The sequence below is a fragment of the Trichomycterus rosablanca genome, chromosome 1 (genome assembly GCF_030014385.1).
Source record: "Trichomycterus rosablanca isolate fTriRos1 chromosome 1, fTriRos1.hap1, whole genome shotgun sequence".
Classification (NCBI taxonomy): Eukaryota; Metazoa; Chordata; class Actinopteri; order Siluriformes; family Trichomycteridae; genus Trichomycterus; species Trichomycterus rosablanca.
Genome location: NC_085988.1, coordinates 25,837,470 through 25,856,198, shown reverse-complemented (window position 1 = coordinate 25,856,198; position 18,729 = coordinate 25,837,470). Strand labels below are relative to the sequence as shown.

General features: G+C 38.5%; 2 protein-coding genes across 5 annotated transcripts in view; one reads left to right on the top strand and one right to left on the bottom strand.

The window, feature by feature from the left end:
- adad1 (adenosine deaminase domain containing 1 (testis-specific)) overlaps positions 1 to 18,729 on the top strand; it is a 162,802-nt gene that overhangs the window by 13,248 nt on the left and 130,825 nt on the right. The gene's annotated exons all lie outside the window — the stretch shown is intronic.
- On the bottom strand, positions 3,416 to 18,566 carry LOC134319926 (nuclear cap-binding protein subunit 1). Of its 4 annotated transcripts, none has more exons than XM_063001206.1 (23): positions 18,455 to 18,566; positions 16,940 to 17,028; positions 15,776 to 15,876; positions 15,529 to 15,685; positions 14,875 to 14,982; positions 14,581 to 14,702; positions 14,271 to 14,340; positions 12,653 to 12,868; positions 12,254 to 12,351; positions 11,131 to 11,194; positions 10,884 to 10,994; positions 10,595 to 10,659; positions 10,428 to 10,490; positions 10,155 to 10,229; positions 9,940 to 10,043; positions 9,498 to 9,623; positions 9,144 to 9,246; positions 7,877 to 7,970; positions 7,558 to 7,661; positions 7,342 to 7,459; positions 7,031 to 7,174; positions 6,736 to 6,849; positions 3,416 to 3,993 (listed from the first exon to the last, which is right to left on the bottom strand). In XM_063001206.1, exons 1-23 carry the CDS (start codon positions 18,486 to 18,488, stop codon positions 3,880 to 3,882), a joined length of 2,394 nt encoding a protein of 797 aa, XP_062857276.1. In that variant the 5' UTR covers positions 18,489 to 18,566; the 3' UTR covers positions 3,416 to 3,879. The 4 variants fall into 4 exon arrangements, with proteins under 4 accessions (XP_062857276.1, XP_062857290.1, XP_062857282.1 ...); XM_063001220.1 differs by having other exon boundaries at positions 7,031 to 7,171; XM_063001212.1 differs by having other exon boundaries at positions 9,498 to 9,620.

The following is an 18,729-nucleotide window of genomic DNA, read 5'->3' as shown; positions in this document are numbered from 1 at the left end:
GTGCTGGTCATAAAATTAGAATATCATGACAAAGTTGATTTATTTCAGTAATTCCATTCAAAAAGTGAAACTTGTATATTATATTCATTCATTACACACAGACTGATTGTTTCAAATGTTTATTTCTTTTAATGTTGATGACTGACAACTAATGAAAACCCCAAATTCAGTATCTCAGAAAATTAGAATATTACTTAAGACGAATACAAAAAAAGGATTTTTAGAAATGTTGGCCAACTGAAAAGTATGAACATGAAAAGTATGAGCATGTACAGCACTCAATACTTAGTTGGGGCTCCTTTTGCCTGGATTACTGCAGCAATGCGGCGTGGCATGGAGTCCATCAGTCTGTGGCACTGCTCAGGTGTTATGAGAGCCCAGGTTGCTCTGATAGTGACCTTCAGCTCTTCTGAATTGTTGGGTCTGGCGTATCGCATCTTCCTCTTCACAATACCCCATAGATTTTCAATGGGGTTAAGGTCAGGCGAGTTTGCTGGCCAATTAAGAACAGGGATACCATGGTCCTTAAACCAGGTACTGGTAGCTTTGGCACTGTGTGCAGGTGCCAAGTCCTGTTGGAAAATGAAATCTGCATCTCCATAAAGTTGGTCAGCAGCAGGAAGCATGAAGTGCTCTAAAACTTCCTGGTAGACGGCTGCGTTGACCTTGGACCTCAGAAAACACAGTGGACCAACACCAGCAGATGACATGGCACGCCAAACCATCACTGACTGTGGAAACTTTACACTGGACCTCAAGCAACGTGGATTCTGTGCCTCTCCTCTCTTCCTCCAGACTCTGAGACCTTGATTTCCAAAGGTAATGCAAAATTTACTTTCATCAGAGAACATAACTTTGGACCACTCAGCAGTCCTTTTAGTCTTTAGCCCAGGCCAGACGCTTCTGACGCTGTCTCTTGTTCAAGAGTGGCTTGACACAAGGACTGCGACAGCTGAAACCCATGTCTTGCATACGTCTGTGCGTGGTGGTTCTTGAAGCACTGACTCCAGCTGCAGTCCACTCTCTGTGAATCTCCCCCACATTTTTGAATGGGTTTTGTTTCACAATCCTCTCCAGGGTGCGGTTATCCCTATTGCTTGTTCACTTTTTTCTACCACATCTTTTCCTTCCCTTCGCCTCTCTATTAATGTGCTTGGACACAGAGCTCTGTGAACAGCCAGCCTCTTTAGCAATGACCTTTTGTGTCTTGCCCTCCTTGTGCAAGGTGTCAATGGTCGTCTTTTGGACAACTGTCAAGTCAGCAGTCTTCCCCATGATTGTGTAGCCTACAGAACTAGACTGAGAGACCATTTAAAGGCCTTTGCAGGTGTTTTGAGTTAATTAGCTGATTAGAGTGTGGCACCAGGTGTCTTCAATATTGTACCTTGTCACAATATTCAAATTTTCTGAGATACTGAATTTGGGGTTATAATCATCAACATTAAAAGAAATAAACATTTGAAATATATCAGTCTGTGTGTAATGAATGCATATAATATACAAGTTTCACTTTTTGAATGGAATTACTGAAATAAATCAACTTTGTCATGATATTCTAATTTTATGACCAGCACCTGTATGTAGCAGAGCCAGGACTCTAACCCACAACCTCTTGGATGGTAACCCACAGCTCTACCCACTAGGCTACCACTGTTTCTGTTTTCAAAGTCTTCCTGCCAGGACCAAGTGTATGTAAATTGAGATCACATGGCAACTGCATGCAGGTGGACTCTCAGTAATAATGAGACTTCTAATGGCAAGTGATTGCTTCAGAACTAACATATAGTTTTTTTTTCTTTTTGTAAACTATGTAACACCTCCCCCCTTCCCACAGTAAATCAAATTCATGACAAAATCAGAATCAAAATCAGATTCATGACAATGCCAGAATGTAACACTCAAATTGTTACACAGTTCAAGGAGTGTTAATATGTCTGGCACAGAAGAATCTGTCTGACATAGTAATAAACTACAAGATTGAAATAAAGATTCAAATAATACAACCAATATTTGTGCCTATTAATCTGATATGCATCTTGTCTACTTTTTTACCCATCAGAATAAATGTGATTAATAATCAGAATTAAATTTAGGGCAGTAACCTTACACACACAAAACCAATTAACATCTAACAATTCCACTGCAATGCTGTCAGTCACTGGAACAGCCAGTTATGGCTGATGCTGAGATTGATAATCCTAATGGGCTAATTAATTTAGCAGACTTTGGTACGAGTGAGTTAGAATAGTGAGAAGCTGCTTTATGTTTTCATCACTACGACTCCATTTAACATCATGTTAGCATCTATGGCTATTTACATGAAGGACACCTGGTTCCCTGATTTCTTTTCTAGTCCTGGCTGTATGTATCAGTTCTGTTGTGAGAAGTGCTATTCGTGTCCAGTATCTATAGAAATGGTTTGATGTTTGCTGTCTAGGAAAAACCAAAGTTACTTAAATTTAAAATAGAGACATTCAAAAAGTCTCTCACAAAAGACTTTGACAGTTATGTGATATGAACCATGTGCAGTGAACTACATCATGATCTGTTTTAATTCCTGGGCTTAAATGTACTACAGAACTCTAGAGCATTGATTCAACATCTGTGTGAAATGGCTTTTAAGGGTCTAATGTGTAATAGTAAAAGTCTGTATCTACAACTATTAACCATGTAGTAGACTAAGGTATCAAACACAAATGTGTTGAATAATAATTGGGACTGGTGCACTAGTTGAGCTTATTTAAAAGGCTGTTAACTATGTTAAATACATGGTTTACAATTGATCATGGACTAAAGCACTTCATGCATCTCAGATATGTTTAGAGAATATAAACTTAGTAGATCTCTTAGATCCATGGACTCAGGTCAGCTAGTTGAGCTCAGAGTCCAAACTAAACATGGTGAAGCAGCATTTAGCTGTTGGGCTGCATATAACTGGAACAGACTGCCAGGAGATATTAGATGTTCCACAAATGTAGAAATGTTTAAATCCAGGTTAAAAACTTTTCTTTTTTCTTGTGCCTATGATTGAGCTCGAAATTTTTGCTATTACCCTCATTTTACCATATTTCTTTTAGTTTTTCATACTCTTAATAATTCTTTTTATAGAGTAGTGTACATTCTAAATTGTAGTGTATATTTTCTTTTAATTTTTCATGTTCTTAATTTTTATCTCTCTTGTTTGAATTTCATGTTCTTAATTGTAACTAAATGTTTGCAAGAAGTCTTTCTGAGGTTCTAGATCTCAGGAATGTTTTAATGCTTTGAATTTTTCCTTATGTAAAGCACTGTGAATTGCCACTGTGTATGAAAGGTGCTATACAAATAAACTTGCCTTGCCTTCATTTTTGAACTCTGAACTGTTATTTTTAAGGTTCTGAAATCAGAACAAAGAATAAGACGCACAGCATTTTGTTTCCTAAAAAAAAAGCTTTCCATGTATTTCTTTACAGTTTGGAAAACACATCGGTCACAGAGCTTGAATAATGCAGGCAGGTTCACAACTCATGTTAATTTTTCCATCAGAATGACATAAAATATACATAAAAAAGGTAAAGGTTCTTCAGTTCTGTCAAAAAACTGAAAGGTGCATTTTGCCCATACCTCTGGTTTTAAAAAGACATTGCCAATACAGAACTATGATCAAGATGGTAAAACTGAAAAGTCTATGATGAAAAAAAGAGAGAAAAAATTATATATAAAAAACTAAAAAAAAAAAACACTACATAAACATTACCAACCCTCCATTATTAGTACTTGTAGCGTAAACAAGCCCCTTTCCAGCATAACAGCTCATCTTGGTTGTTGAATGGAGCTAATTCTTTGAGTCCTACACAACACAGTTTGACTCAGCTGGACACAAAGTGTTCTGCAGGTCTATTAAAGCTGCAGTGCACAGAACTGCTGGTACACAGCCAGGATGTGATGATCCAGCTCTGCTGTGAACAGTAGGTTCTCCAGAGTGCCCATGTACTGCTGAATGATGACATGATGCTGCCAATCACACACAGACACACAACAGTCAACAAAAGAAAGCACAAGAGATTTGGAAACACAATTAAATATCAGCATGAAGTCAAACATTTTGCTAAATCAAAAGACTTCCTGGTAAGCAAATACTGCACATCTATTGTATGCAGACCTAAACCTGAAATTCCACCACGCCTACATTCACATGATATGCAGCAAAAAGCTGCGCTTCCCTGAGCGGATTTGCCGTACTGAGTTATGGTTTTTACCCTTGCCCCTGTGCTGGAAGTTCAATTTGATTCAATCAGATTCAGTTTGCAGCGGCTGACCTTTTTAAAACGACGCCAACAAGACAAATTATTTATATGACAGTCTGAAGCGAAGCAAAAACATAGGAGAGAGAAACTGATTCTCACCGTTTCACAAAACCCTGAACCGTTGCATTCACCATAACATTGTAAGAAAACAATATGGCATGGCGCCTAGTAATTTATTAATTTTATTAGGATTTTAACGTCATGTTTTACACACTTTGGTTACATTCATGACAGGACAGGTAATTGACAGGTAATTACTGGTTACACAAGATTCATCAGTTTTAATTTCAAACACAGTCATGGACAATTTTGTAGCTCCAATTTACCTCACCTGCATGTCTTTGGACTGTGGGAGAAAACCGAAGCTCCTGGAGAAAACCCACACAGACATGGAAAGAACATGCAAACTCCACACAAAAAGGACCCAGAATGCTTCATCTGGGAAGCGAACCCAGGCCCTTCTTGCTGTGAGCTGACAGTGCTACCCACCAAGCCACCGTGCAGCATGGCAACTAGTAAACTGTGAAAAGGCGAGGCCGGGTTTGCATTTCAGATAGCAATTCTGCATTTACTAATCCTGGAATTGATTACTGTGGCACTTTAATAAGATTGAATTGTTCCTTTAATTGAAGCAATAAAGTTTTATAAACCCCTTTTTTAATCTCACAACTTCAAATGAAGACACAAGAGCTTTCTTCTAATAAACAGAACCACATGTGTATAAACTGTCAAATGGCAGTTAATACTATGGATTGTTTTTATGCTTGGCACTTAGTGGCACAGTCAGCAGTAACCAGTTTTGCTGTGTAAAAGGCTTAAATGCTGCGATGAGCAGCAATATGCACCCAGCCTTGCAGTGAATAAAAGCAAAATGCTTTCAAAACAGCTGCATTTATTTTACTCTGCTATTTCACTTACAGTGAGGAAAATAAGTATTTGATCCCCTGCTGATTTTGTAACTTTACCCCCTTACAAAGACTCGAACAGTCTATAATTTTTATGGAAGGTTTATTTTAACAGAGAGAGACAGAATATCAACAAAAAATCCGGGAAAAAAAACATTAAATAAAAGTTATAAATGAATTTGTATTTAATTAAGGGAAATAAGTATTTGATCCCCTACCAACTAGCAACAATTCTGACCCCCACAGACCGGTTATGTGCCCATGAGGCACACAAATGAGTCCTGTCCCTGTATAAAAGACTCCTGTCACAGAATCAGTTTCTTCCGTTCAAATCTCTCGACCACCATGGGCAAGACCAAAGAGCTATCAAAGGACGTCAGGGACAAGATTGTAGACCTGCACAAGGCTGGAATGGGCTACAAGACCATCAGCAAGAAGCTTGGTGAGAAAGAGACCACTGTTGGTGCGATAATTCGAAAATGGAAGAAATACAAGATCCCAGTCAATCACCCTCGCTCTGGAGCTCCATGCAAGATCTCACCTGGTGGGGTAAGAATGATTCTGAGAAAGGTGAGGTCAGTCCAGAATTACACGGGAGGAGCTTGTCAATGATCTCAAGGGAGCTGGGAGCAGAGAAATGCTGGATATGACCCCAAGAACACCATCCCCACTGGGCATTTCTTTGCCTCCAAACACGGCGAGTGGAGTTGATGCCAAAGAGCTCAATTTTGGTCTCATCTGACCATATCACATTCTCCCAAGCTTTCTCTGAATCATTCAGGTGTTCATTGGCAAACTTCAGACGGGCCTGTACATGAGCCTTCTTGAGCAGAGGGACTTGCGGGCACTGCAGGATCTCAATCCATTACGGCGAAGTGTGTTACTAATGGTTTTCTTGGTGACTGTGCTCCCAGCTCCCTTGAGATCATTGACAAGCTCCTCCCGTGTAATTCTGGGCTGACCTCACCTTTCTCAGAATCATTCTTACCCCACCAGGTGAGATCTTGCATGGAGCTCCAGAGTGAGGGTGATTGACTGTGATCTTGTATTTCTTCCATTTTCAAATTATTGCACCAACAGTGGTCTCTTTCTCACCAAGCTTCTTGCTGATGGTCTTGTAGCCCATTCCAGCCTTGTGCAGGTCTACAATCTTGTCCCTGACGTCCTTTGATAGCTCTTTGGTCTTGCCCATGGTGGTCGAGAGATTTGAACGGAAGAAACTGATTCTGTGACAGGAGTCTTTTATACAGGGACAGGACTCATTTGTGTGCCTCATGGGCACATAACCGGTCTGTGGGGGTCAGAATTCTTGCTGGTTGGTAGGGGATCAAATACTTATTTCCCTTAATTAAATACAAATTAATTTATAACTTTTATTTAATGTTTTTTTCTGGATTTTTTGTTGATATTCTGTCTCTCTCTGTTAAAATAAACCTTCCATAAAAATTATAGACTGTTCAAGTCTTTGTAAGGGGGTAAACTTACAAAATCAGCAGGGGATCAAATACTTATTTCCCCCACTGTATATAAAAAAAAAAAATTACCATGAGGAAGATCTGCTGCAACCGTTCCACGCAGTTTTTGTACCAGTAGGTGTTGATGTCCATGCTGCTCGTCTCACAGCGTACCAGGTGCTCGGTTAGCATCATGATGAAACGCTGAGAATGAAGAATTAGGACTAATCAAACCATTCTAATCAGAACATATTGTTAGAAGTTGGATCTGCTAGTTTCTATTGTTGTAGAAACAGTGATTACCTTGTGTGTAAGCTTTAGTCTGTCCGTTACAACAGTTAAATTCACAGCAAAGCTGGTTGGGATTGTCTGTGGGAGGCCTTACCTGGAAGATGACGAGAAAGAGGTTCTTCTGTTCACTCTGAGCTGACTCCACTTTCTCTTGCAGCCTCTCAATCTGCTCCTCTAGCTGCCCATCTTCATCCTCACTGTTCCTCTCCATGTCCTCTTCATCGCCACTGTCCTTCTGCTACAGACAAATGTGCCGATTTGTCAAAGCAACAGTATCTCTGCTCTGTTTTTTAAATCACCAACTATTACTAAAAATTAATGACTTATACTCAGCCTTATAAATCTGGTGGCGGCCAGCGTTAAAGCTGCTAGTGTCATTTAAGCTTTCACTTAGCTGTACAATACCTTTTTGTGCTGCTGTTTCTCAAGCTTGTCCTTTGCCTCTTCCAGCTCTTTCTGGATCTTCTGGACGTGTTTGTTCATTTTCCGAATGGTGGAATGTAGGATCTCCCATACGTAAAGCCTGACACACCAGATACAAACTACTAGGTTAGAATCCTCAGAGTAATAAAAAGATTTTTGTCTCTATATATGCATCTCAAAACATAGATGATGTCATACCTGGTAAAATCATGAGCCATGTCCTGAGAGAAGATCCAGTTGGCTACAGCAGCACAATCCACTATCTGAGTGCGAATCATCTTATCCACCAGCACTGAGATCATCTGAACACACATAAAAGGTTATGGGTATCTTGTCACTGACTGAAAATTAATACAAGTATGTCAGCCACAATATGTGTGGGCTAATATATTCATGTGGCGTGATGATTTATTGCAGAAAGTAATGGGCAATCACAATGTATCAAAATATGCAATCAATATGTATGAAGATTCCAAAATTGAGAAGCACTGTATAAAAATACATCTGTCTAGCTTACCTGTGGGTGATTTTTCCAAGCCTCATAAACCACCCGGAGAATGTGTAATTTTCCTTCATCACTTTCAGTCAAAGTTTTCAGCACTTCATGGAACCTGATACAAAAAACAGGTGTGGAAATTTTTTGAACCTTTATTTAACCAAAAAAAGTACAAAGAAATGAGTTTATTGTGTTTTGTAAATAAAAAATTTATAATTTCATGCCTGCAAAAAAACTCCAGAAAAGTTGGTAGTGCGTTACATCGCCTTTCCTATTAATGACACTTTTTTATTGGTTTGGGAACTGAGGACACTAACTGTTGCAGTTTTGGCCATTCTTGCATGATACAAGACTTCAGGACTACTCATGAACATTGAAATAAGTCACCCTAATGGCAGCATATGTCTCTCTAAATTCCCAAAATAAACCTCAACATTAATAGTACCTTCAAATATAAACAATTAACCCAAGCCATGGGCACAAAAAAGCTGAAACATGGACTCATCTGACATTTGGTCATTTGGTACATCTTAGATTACTTTCCCCTAGTGTAAGAGATTCAGATAATAATTCTTGAAGCAGCAGTAGACGGTGTAAAGTGACAAAAGTATTGCTGAGCCTATTTGGCCATATTTGTTATGGTAGCGTGACTGCTTCTTATGCAATGCTTTCTGAAGTCTCCACAATTATGCACATTTAATAGTGTTTTTTTGCCAAGATTTATTTATGTTCTATGAAACTTTTCACAATGTTATGTATGGTGGATGGTAAAAGACCTAAATTATTAATGTTTAAATGTTACTTTTATCATCCTCCCATGAAGTTAAGCACAAAGGGGTGAACCACAATCCATCTTTGTTTGCAAAGACTGAGCCTTTTGTGGATCCATTTATTATATCCAATTATGACACCCTCACCTGATACCAATTCACCCGAGTGTAGCATGTTTAATTTAACACTCTTTATATTCACAGACTAAAATTGAGTTGGTCAGTAAGAACATGGGAAATCTTTTCTTTGTACATGTGACAAATGACAGATTTATGTTTTCACTGCATTTTACAAAATATCCCAACTTTCCAAGAAATGAGGTTTGTATACAAGTAAGTTAATAGTTGGCTATATTTACTTTTGTAGCATTGTCAATAAATCAATTGCTTCAAAAGTAAATAAGTAGCCATTTTTATAAAAATATTTTAACCACACACCTACTATAAGCTCAAGCTACTGTTAATATATCTTCTTAAATCCTCACAGACAAGAAAGCTCTCTGGAATAATGCACTTACTTAGCAAGGGCACTGAAGGAGTGACTGAAGGATTTGGCAGCCAGGTGGAGCAATGTCTGCAGGAACACATCTATCTTGAGTGGGTTGAAACTATCACCCTCATCTGAAAAACAGTGAAAGAAAACACTGGTTTAAGGCTACATTTCTTTAGCTAGCCAAAGATTTTCATATGTGAAACTGAAATCCAATACATATCACTCTACAGCCACACACATTAGTGCAATAGTGGTTTACAAAAAACACATTTTTAGTCATGTCTTAGACAAAAGCACCACCACTGAACACCTGTTGAACAATACATTGTTCTTAATATCTATTACATCTTACTAATAAATGAAAAAAATAAACACACACCATCATCATCGTCCTTGTTAGGATTTGGCACTTCTTTTAGGACTGCAAGAATTTCATCATTTGTGGCACGACTTTTGATGGCATTTCCTACTGATATAGACACAGCAAATCCAGGCAAGGAAACTGCTGTAAAAACAGAAAAAAATAATTAATATACTAAAAACATTCAGTATGAGAACGAATAAAAGAACACATTTGTTTACTAAGGGTAAACCATTTTAATATAACAATGAGCAATTATAAAAACTATATTCTACAACGATACACAAAAACCCTATTAATGTTTTACATGGACATTTATTCACACTTAAACACACTAATTGTTTATCTGTTTATACAAGACAAAGCAAGGAAAATTTTAGGCCCCATAGATAAAAAGTGCCCTTGCGCTAGTAACTGGAGTGGTGTGGTTGAAAGATATGATATAGATGCTAAAGCTTACCATTGTTTTCATCAATATATTTGTACTGAAACAATGGTTCAGCAGGTATTAAAGCAGAGAAACTAGGAGGCACAATGTCCACTATCCGCTGGTGATAGGACAGCCTGCAAATCAAAAATTAGGGTTCCAAGTTAGTTAATGTTTGCATTACTGTTATCCTACCAACATATAAGCAACAGTAAAGTAAAACATGAGAAAAGGGGAAAAAACCTTACCTCATACATTTTTCCAAAACCTCTTTGACAAATTTAGGTTTGGGTTTTTCAAAGTCCAATGTTAAACAATCAGACCTTTGGAAAACAAAAAATGCTGGTTGAACAAGGTTTAAATATTTAAGAATAATTTAACAAGCCATGTATTTTTCTACCACAGTGCAGAGCTTGATTCATATCATTTGAGTTAAAATCAGATGACCTTATAAAACAAAAAGCACTCATTAAGCTCATTAAAATCTGAAACAATGTATGCAGATTTAAAGTGGATCTCACCAGTCATCCCAGCTCCATCTAAACTGAAAGTTGCTCAGATGATGAGAAAACCAGTTGATTAATCTGAAACAAAAAAAAAACAAACAAACAAAGATTCAAACTTTGAAATGGTACTTCAAGCTGTCAAAATGCTTGTGCATTCCAATTAAAAACAGATGTTCACTCACCTGTCTGCACAAGTTGTGTTCATTGTGTCCAGTCGCATGTACATCATCTCTGTAGCTTGTGCGAGCTTAGTGCAAAGTAAAGTTAAGGTACAATCGTTATGTTTAATCACTATGGCACTCATGTGGTGTAGCGGTAACACTGACTAGCCCACTACAGCTGCGATCCAAGGTTTTGTGTTTTCAGCCGGTTAGCCAGCTAAACAGACGTTACGAACAGCTACAATACGAGCCTTACTTGTAAAAAATACAAAATGTACTAATAAAAAATCCCAGCAGAAGAAGAGGATACAACTTGAGGTAATGATCCAGGCTGCAGTTTGCAGAGCTCGATCAGTAATGCGGTGTACATGACATCAATATGAGGAGGAGCGGGCAGCTGGAACAGCTCACCAAAGATCACCTGGGAAAGCATTTAAAAAATCGTTCAGTCATCAACACTGTTGTTAACATGTTAACATGATGAATGTTCACTGACTTTGACAGAAAAAAATCAAACAAATGAAAATTCAAGTTATAATGGATTGTTTACAGCATACCTCAACAATATGATAGTTCAGAGGAATCTTGCTTTTTCCAGGATAGCTTAACAACTGAGCAGCACTAAAAAACAAGACAAAAAATGAACCATTAACAGTCGGCCGGTACAAGTAAACAGCAGTAAGTAGCATTACTTTTATTCAAAACTAGACAAACATACTAAAGTGGTAGGCACCATGCTATGTCAGAGTTAAAACTACCCAACTTTTTTATAGCTTTTCATTCATGTCTATTTTTTTCTTTACCATAAACAATTCTCTGTTTTTTTCCCCATTTATTTTATCAGGGTTGCAGCTGGACTGGTTCCACCAGGAAACACAGGGTGCAAGGCAGGAATACCCTGTCAGGGTGCCAATCCATCCCCCCTCACATGTGTAGACATCATTGAAGACCACAGATTCTAAGTGCAATAAACGGCCTGAGTGCCTACTAAAAGAAAAAAAATGCATGGCTCTTATGCTTCCTGCTGCTTTATGACTTCTTGTTGACAACTTAGGGTTATTGTAAACAAGTGTTTTCAAGAGAAAACCAGTGATAGCCAAGTGGGGGCCAGTGATAGCCAAGTGGGGGCCAGTGATAGCTCAGTGGCTAAGGTACTGGGCTAGTAAACATAAGGTTGCCGGTTCAAGCCCCGCCACCACCAAGTTGCCACTGTTGGGTCCCTGAGCAAGGCCCTTAACCCTCAATTGCTCATCGTGTTCAGCTCATTGTGTAAGTCGCTTTGGATAAAAGCATCTGCTAAATGCTGAAAATGTAAAAAATGAGAACTATTGGTTGGACTACTGCAACTCCCTCCTGGCAGGAGCTCCCATGTCCACTATTAAATCCTTGCAACTCATCAAAAATGCAGCTGCTCACTTGCTTTTTAACCAACCTAAACACCGTCACATCACCCCACTGCTGTGTTCTCTTCACTGACTAACTGTAGCTGCACACATTCAGTTTAAAACACTGATGCTCGCCTACAAAGCCAAAAATTGACCAGCCCCAAGCTACCTTTAGGGTCTAATAAAACCCTAGCAGATTTTTATTCTTGGACTGTTGTCTACTTAAACTAGAGTAAGGTAATGTTTACTACGGAAGCACATTTGTAAGTCGCTCAAATGTAAATGTAAAGCTCACCAGGTCTTTCTCTCCTTCCAGTGAGATTTGATGATGCAGTGCAGGTTCTCTTCAATCACAAACCTCTCTACAGAGTGACTGCCAGGCATGACAGGACCCTGAGATCAAACACACTCATTATGCATTAAATGAATCAGACTTTCTCAAAGTTAACATGCAACTGTTTGCTTTTCTATCTTAATATCAGTTACAATTAAACAATATTTCTCAATTGGAAAAACTGAACACAAGATGTAGCAATATTTCTCTATATTAATATACAGAAATAGTTATATATTAATGTATAATACTTTTTTTTTTCTTTACAAGAATAGAAATAATGGGGTAAAATTCTGCTCCAGCCTTGGAAAGCAGGGCATTTAAAACCACAGCTACAGGTCCCAAGCTTGGATCTAGTACCTCAGGGGCATCAGTGTAGTCGAAAATGCGAAAGACAACGTGGGGCATGGGGTAAACTGCATCATCAATGTGAGCTGGTGGGGTGAACGGGGGCAGGTTGTGCTGCAGAGCCTCACACAGCACACTGTCAAAAGCGATGTATGGCCTTAGAACATGGCGCTCCTGCCAGCGATCTTTTTTCAACTTCTGCACCTGAGCCCACAGACAGTCCAGATACTGCAAGAGAACAGCAGAGAGGATAAGAAAGGTGAAATACAATATTTTAAATAAAAAAAGTAAAGCAAAAAATAACATGTATATGTACTTTATTTTAGGTTTTGTCTTGAAATGCTTTGGGTAGCTTTTTAGCAAGGTTCTATATAAAAATACTAAACTAAGGTGCTTAGGTTGTGCAGGGGTTAAACACACTGAGAAACACTGTACAACACTGCAGAGATCTTGAGCTCGAATCTTATCTCTGCTACCAGCTGGCAGGGCACCTAAACAGACACAACTGGCTATTTCTGAGGGTGGGTGGACTAAAGGGATTCCTCATTAGCTCATCTAGCTGAACAATGGTGCCTGCACAGAAACAGGAAATATTGGAGAGCAGTGCATGACTCCTGCTGATCCCTGTGTGAACCTGCCTCATGCATTTGAAAAGAAGCGATTGGCCACTTCTGACTTCTGAAGTGTTAGGTAAGACCCTTGTTAAGAAAATGTAATACGCATTATTGTAGGCACAGTTTTACTCTTGTAACACAGTGTTCCATTATGCTAGCCCACCACCGCTGAGATCCAAGCTAAAATCTCAGCAGGTGCCATCAACCAGACAGCTCCCTACACAGACATAACTGGCTATGTCTGAGGGGAGTGGCCGAAGCTCTGGAATGGATTGGTGCCTTGTCAAAAGTATTGCTGCCTTGCACCCAGCATTTCTGGCTGGAACCAAGTTGATAAAAAGCCAAGCTGAAGGGAAATAGTGCTGCAGCCTGCTCTCCTAGGGAGAGAATGCACCTGACAGCAGAAGAGCACATTTTAGTTTGACACCACTGTTGGGTATTCTCCTTTAACTTCACAAACATCTGCAGCTCCACTTTTTTTATATTTACTGCCAGCTGTTAAAATTTGAACTACCTTTTTATACCTAATCTATGACATCCTTGGTAATAAAAACTTCTTCTGATTGGAATATTTTAATAAACTGTCTGACAACAAAGACTCAACACTCTTGAACAATCCATTATAACTTGAATTTTCATTTGTTTTGATTTTTTCTGTCAGTCAGTGAACATTCATCATGTTAACATGTTAACAACAGTGTTGATGACTGAACGATTTTTTAAATGCTTTCCCCAGGTGAAGTTTTTTATGAAAGTCCTGTAAAAGGCACAGTATTTCTGTACACCACCACAGTAACCATGAGAGGCTTTAGACTTCGGTGAGAATGTAACATGTCGGAAATTTTAATTGCAAATGTATGCACAACAAACACACTGATATATTCCCCACTTATCAAGTTAAAATTAAATGAAATAATAATGTTTAATTTGCATGTAAATGGTGGAACAGTTCATAGAATATCAGAGTCTTATCTAAACCCCAGCTAGTGCTGTCATGAATGGAGAGCAAGTCCTACCTCTTCCTGTGGATGGGGCTTCTCTGCAGTCCACACCTGCAGCATGACCACATGAGTCTTCTGTCTCCTCCTACAACACACATCGGATTTGCTTAGGAAAAGTGAAACATCCGCTTCCATCAGCTCTCAAATGCACCAAAATGTGCCTTCATATTTTAATTAAATAAAATACAACAAAAGCTGTGCCATAAAAGATAACTGTTTGTGTTTAATACTTTGGTAACAAGTATTACAGTCTGAAACCATCATCACAATGCAGTCACGTGAAATTCATTTCAAATATTTCAAAAGAGATAAAAAGAAGACGTACTTCAGATAGCCATCAATCTGATTGAGAAGGCGGTCCATCTCCACATCCTTTTTCTCATAGAGCTCTTTCCCAACCCATGGCAAACAGGACAGAACAGCATACACATACCAGTCAGAGCGCACCTGAAAAAGATGTATTTATTAGGATTTTAATGTCATGTTTTACACACTTTGGTTAAAATTCTAAATTTTCAAAATTTCTAGATCACTAGTTACTGTTTGCTAGCTAGTTACTTGTATCCAACCACACCACTATTAAACAAGTTTAAAAATTAAATACTTTTTAAAACATTACCTGGGGAATGTCCTCCTCCTGTGTGACACTGACAAAGTTCTCAAACATGGCAAGCATGGATGGAGCTGCGATAACATGGCAGTTCACCAAGTCACTTAGAAAACGAATCTGGAAGCAAAAGAGCAGGTTAGTAACATTTTAATCTTTTAATATTTTTAATTTCCCCTTTTTCTCCCCCTTTAGCACATCCAATTGTTCAATTTGCATCACGCCTCCTCTCTGTCTATGCCGAACCCTGCCCTGACCAAGAAGATCGAAGCTAACCCATATCCCCTCTGAAACATGGGAAGCAGCCGGATGCATTTTTGCCACCCAATGATGAGTGTGGCGCCACCTAGCGTTGCATACGGAGAGACACACCCTAAGGGCACTCTTCCTCATCTCTGTGCAGGCGCCTCTAATGTGCAGGCGCCTCTAATCAGCCGGCAGAGGTCATAATCGCATTCTAACAGAGAGACCCACATCCGGTTTTGTCCCACCTCCCAACTGAGCAACCGGCCAATCGTTGCTCATACAGCCACTCAGCCTCGAACCGGTAAGGCAGAGCTGGATTCGATACAATGTACTCAGAATCCAGCTCTGGTTGCAGCGTGTCTTTTTACTGCTGTGCCACCTGAGCGGCTTAAACTTTTTTTTTAATTATGTGATACGTACCAGGTAGACAGCTTCAGAATAAAGGTTTGACTTCAGTGTCTCCTTAAGCTGCCTGATCATTGCCTCCACAAACTCCCCACCAAAATTGTAGTTCCTTGCATTTAAAAGGCCCACAAGTGTTGTGTACACGGTTAACTTCTCTGGCAGAAGTCGGGCACTGTCAAAAAGAAAAAAAAAAAAAGAACTCCACAGTTAACATGCTTCACAGTAAAATGATGTGTTAAATAAATGTGACAGAAAGACTTACACTGAGCACAAGATCCTCAGGATTTTATTCTTGTAATTAGGAAGATCTGCCTCCAAGACGCCTGCAAGGCCTTCTAAATTACTCTCCAATGAGGAGGTACTCTGAAAGCAAGATGGAGAAAAAACTAATCAGGAAAGTGTTGATTTGTTATTTAGTATATTAAACAGCAAACATTTAGGCAATAGTACTGTGTTTCCTTTCCTATTCAGTCCTATCAACAGCAGCTGCGGCAAATTATTATTACCACAGGCAATGATTTAAACAACAATTCAAATTCTGTGGTTTTATTTATTTAAGTTTTAACGCCATGTTTAACACATTGGTGTCATTTGATGGCAGTAATAGGTATTATGTATGTGTCTTCATATTTTGGTCCACATTATATGTTAATTTTTATGGTTGCAAGGTAGGTTAAAAGTCTTCTTGTGTTGTCTTGTGTGAGAGTCTCTTTGATAGTTTCTGGCCTGTGCGCTTGTTCTCTTTCTTTAGTGTATTTTGGGCATTCTATCAAGATGTGTTTTATTAATATAGGTGTTTGGCAGGTTTCACAAGTTGGGGGGTTTTCTTCTTTTATCAGGTGTTGGTGGGTTATTCTGGAGTGGCCGATTCGGCACCTCGTGTATATGACCTGGTCTATGCGTCGTCCCTGGTGAATTCTTGGCTTGGCATTAACGTTTGGGTGTATTTCATATAGTTTATTGGTGAGCTGGGTATTCCATTCATTTTGCCATTTTCTTTTGATGTAGAGATTTATTGATGCTTTTAAGTCGGTTGATGGGATTTTGATGTTCGTTGTATTTTGTCTTGTTTTTCCTCTAGCTACTTGGTCTGCTTTTTCATTTCCTGTAATTCCACTGTCTGTGGTGATAAACTGATTGAAATGCAAAATACTCAAAACTGACTTGTGTCATTAGAAAGTGTCATTCTAAGACCCTTATCATTACAGTATAAGGGCTAAAACTTCAGTCATATTTGAAACATTTATGGACAGAATTCAACAAATGCCTCTTTGGCTGTGTTTAAAGTTTGAGTTTAAGTTGTTATTTTGTTTTATTTTTTATTTTAATTTAATGCATTTCTTTAAAGCACTTCAGTTGAATTATGAACCAACCAAGTCTTCCGACCAACCAACCATTTAAATAAAAATGTTAACTGTTATCTTACTTTTTCTCCAACTCTGCATATCAGTGACTCAAGTCGATCCTCAATCTCAACAGGCTCAGATGTCCTCCTCCTTTTGTGAGGCTGTCCACCTGGTGTACAGGGAAGGAAAATACAAAAATATATTTTGAATAAGGTCTGAGATAGTGGCTAGAGTGCCAAGCATTATAAATTTAGATGATTGAAACCATTGTTTCAAACACAAACGACTAAAATTGTAGACAATGAGCTTTGCTGATTTCTCAATAGTAATATCCTGATTCATTAGGCATTGTAGGTTGCTAAAAATGTTGGTTTGTTGTAGCAAATAACTGTTAAACTGTTAAAACTTTGGTGCTCTGCTTTTTTCACTTACAGTACACAATCAGAACTGATAGATTTTCACTCTAAACACTTGACCAATTCTATTAAGTACATTACATGAGCGAGGTTAAAGCAGTGGAGCTGTATTTGAATTATGCTGCTGCAGGTGTGTGAAAATGTCAGATTTATAATATAAAAAGTAAATTACTGATGATTATACTATAAACTAATTAATTTTAGATTTTTTTTTTTTGACAAGGGACGTTATGGGTAGTAGTAGCTCACTGGTTACAAAACTGGACTTGTGATCAGAAGGTCACTGGTTCAAGCCCCAACATTTACACTTTTATCCTACGTGACTTCTAACTATGGACTGAATACAATTTGAACAATTGGGTTACATGCCAGTACATGCACTCAGTTTTAAAGCTATTTTAACCACAACCAAAAAATCATAGTCCTTGCACTTTTACCAATTTAATTATAGAAGCTGGTTGAAGAAAGAAAATAAACACAGCTTGAGGTTTTGATACTTCATAATATTATTGGTGCATTTTTGACAAATTGTTAGTACAAGTCCACTGTGTCAGTGATGTGAAGGTTTAGTGACAAGAACACACTTTATGGCAGAATACTACAAGTAGACTCATTTAAAATTATTTACCATAATGAATGATGTTTGCACGCAACTGTAAAGTTGTATTTTTCCCATGTTGCCCAATCAACTAGTTGTATAAGGCGAGTAAAGTGAACAAATGTTCAATATAGTACCGTGTAGTATTACCACACATTTAGCCATTTGGTTTGCACAGTTCTGACAGACATGAAACTTTATATGCTTCTGTTAAAATAAGCAAAATGAATTCGCGAAACATGTACCATGTATGTAATAATATATTTGACATATTCTGTGCTTGTATTACCGCTGTTTTTATATCAGCTTTTATTGTTGCAATATAAGCAAGTCGAGCTAATTTAACAGCATTGCAATGTGTGTTTTTCCACCTCTTTTCGACAAATCCCGCCTTCTATGGTATTACGGACGAAACGTTTTTGATTTAACGTCCAATTAACGTAGTTGATTTAAACGTCTGACCAATTATATACCAGAAGGCGGGATTTACCGGAAAACGGGTAGGCAGATAACGCCGCCATACCGTTAGCTGTAAGAATGAGCCCTTGTTTATTACACAGCTTGCTAACAAATAGACTTACCATCATTTTCGTCGCTGTGCCTTCTTCTTGACATTTTGCCAACAACTTGTAGCAATTTGAACTGAATTTACCAAAGTTTTTAGAAATCTTCAACAACCAGCGAAATGAAATTCGCCCAACGTCCAGGTGAAACGTCTCAGTTAGAGCGCCGGCAGCTAAACATCCGGGGTACATGAGCCTCTTCACCGGAACTACAAAGAGGCACGCATTTGGGTTAACTCTCAAATAGCTCTCCAAACTAAACAAAGTGCACTACATATAGTGTAAAACTCATT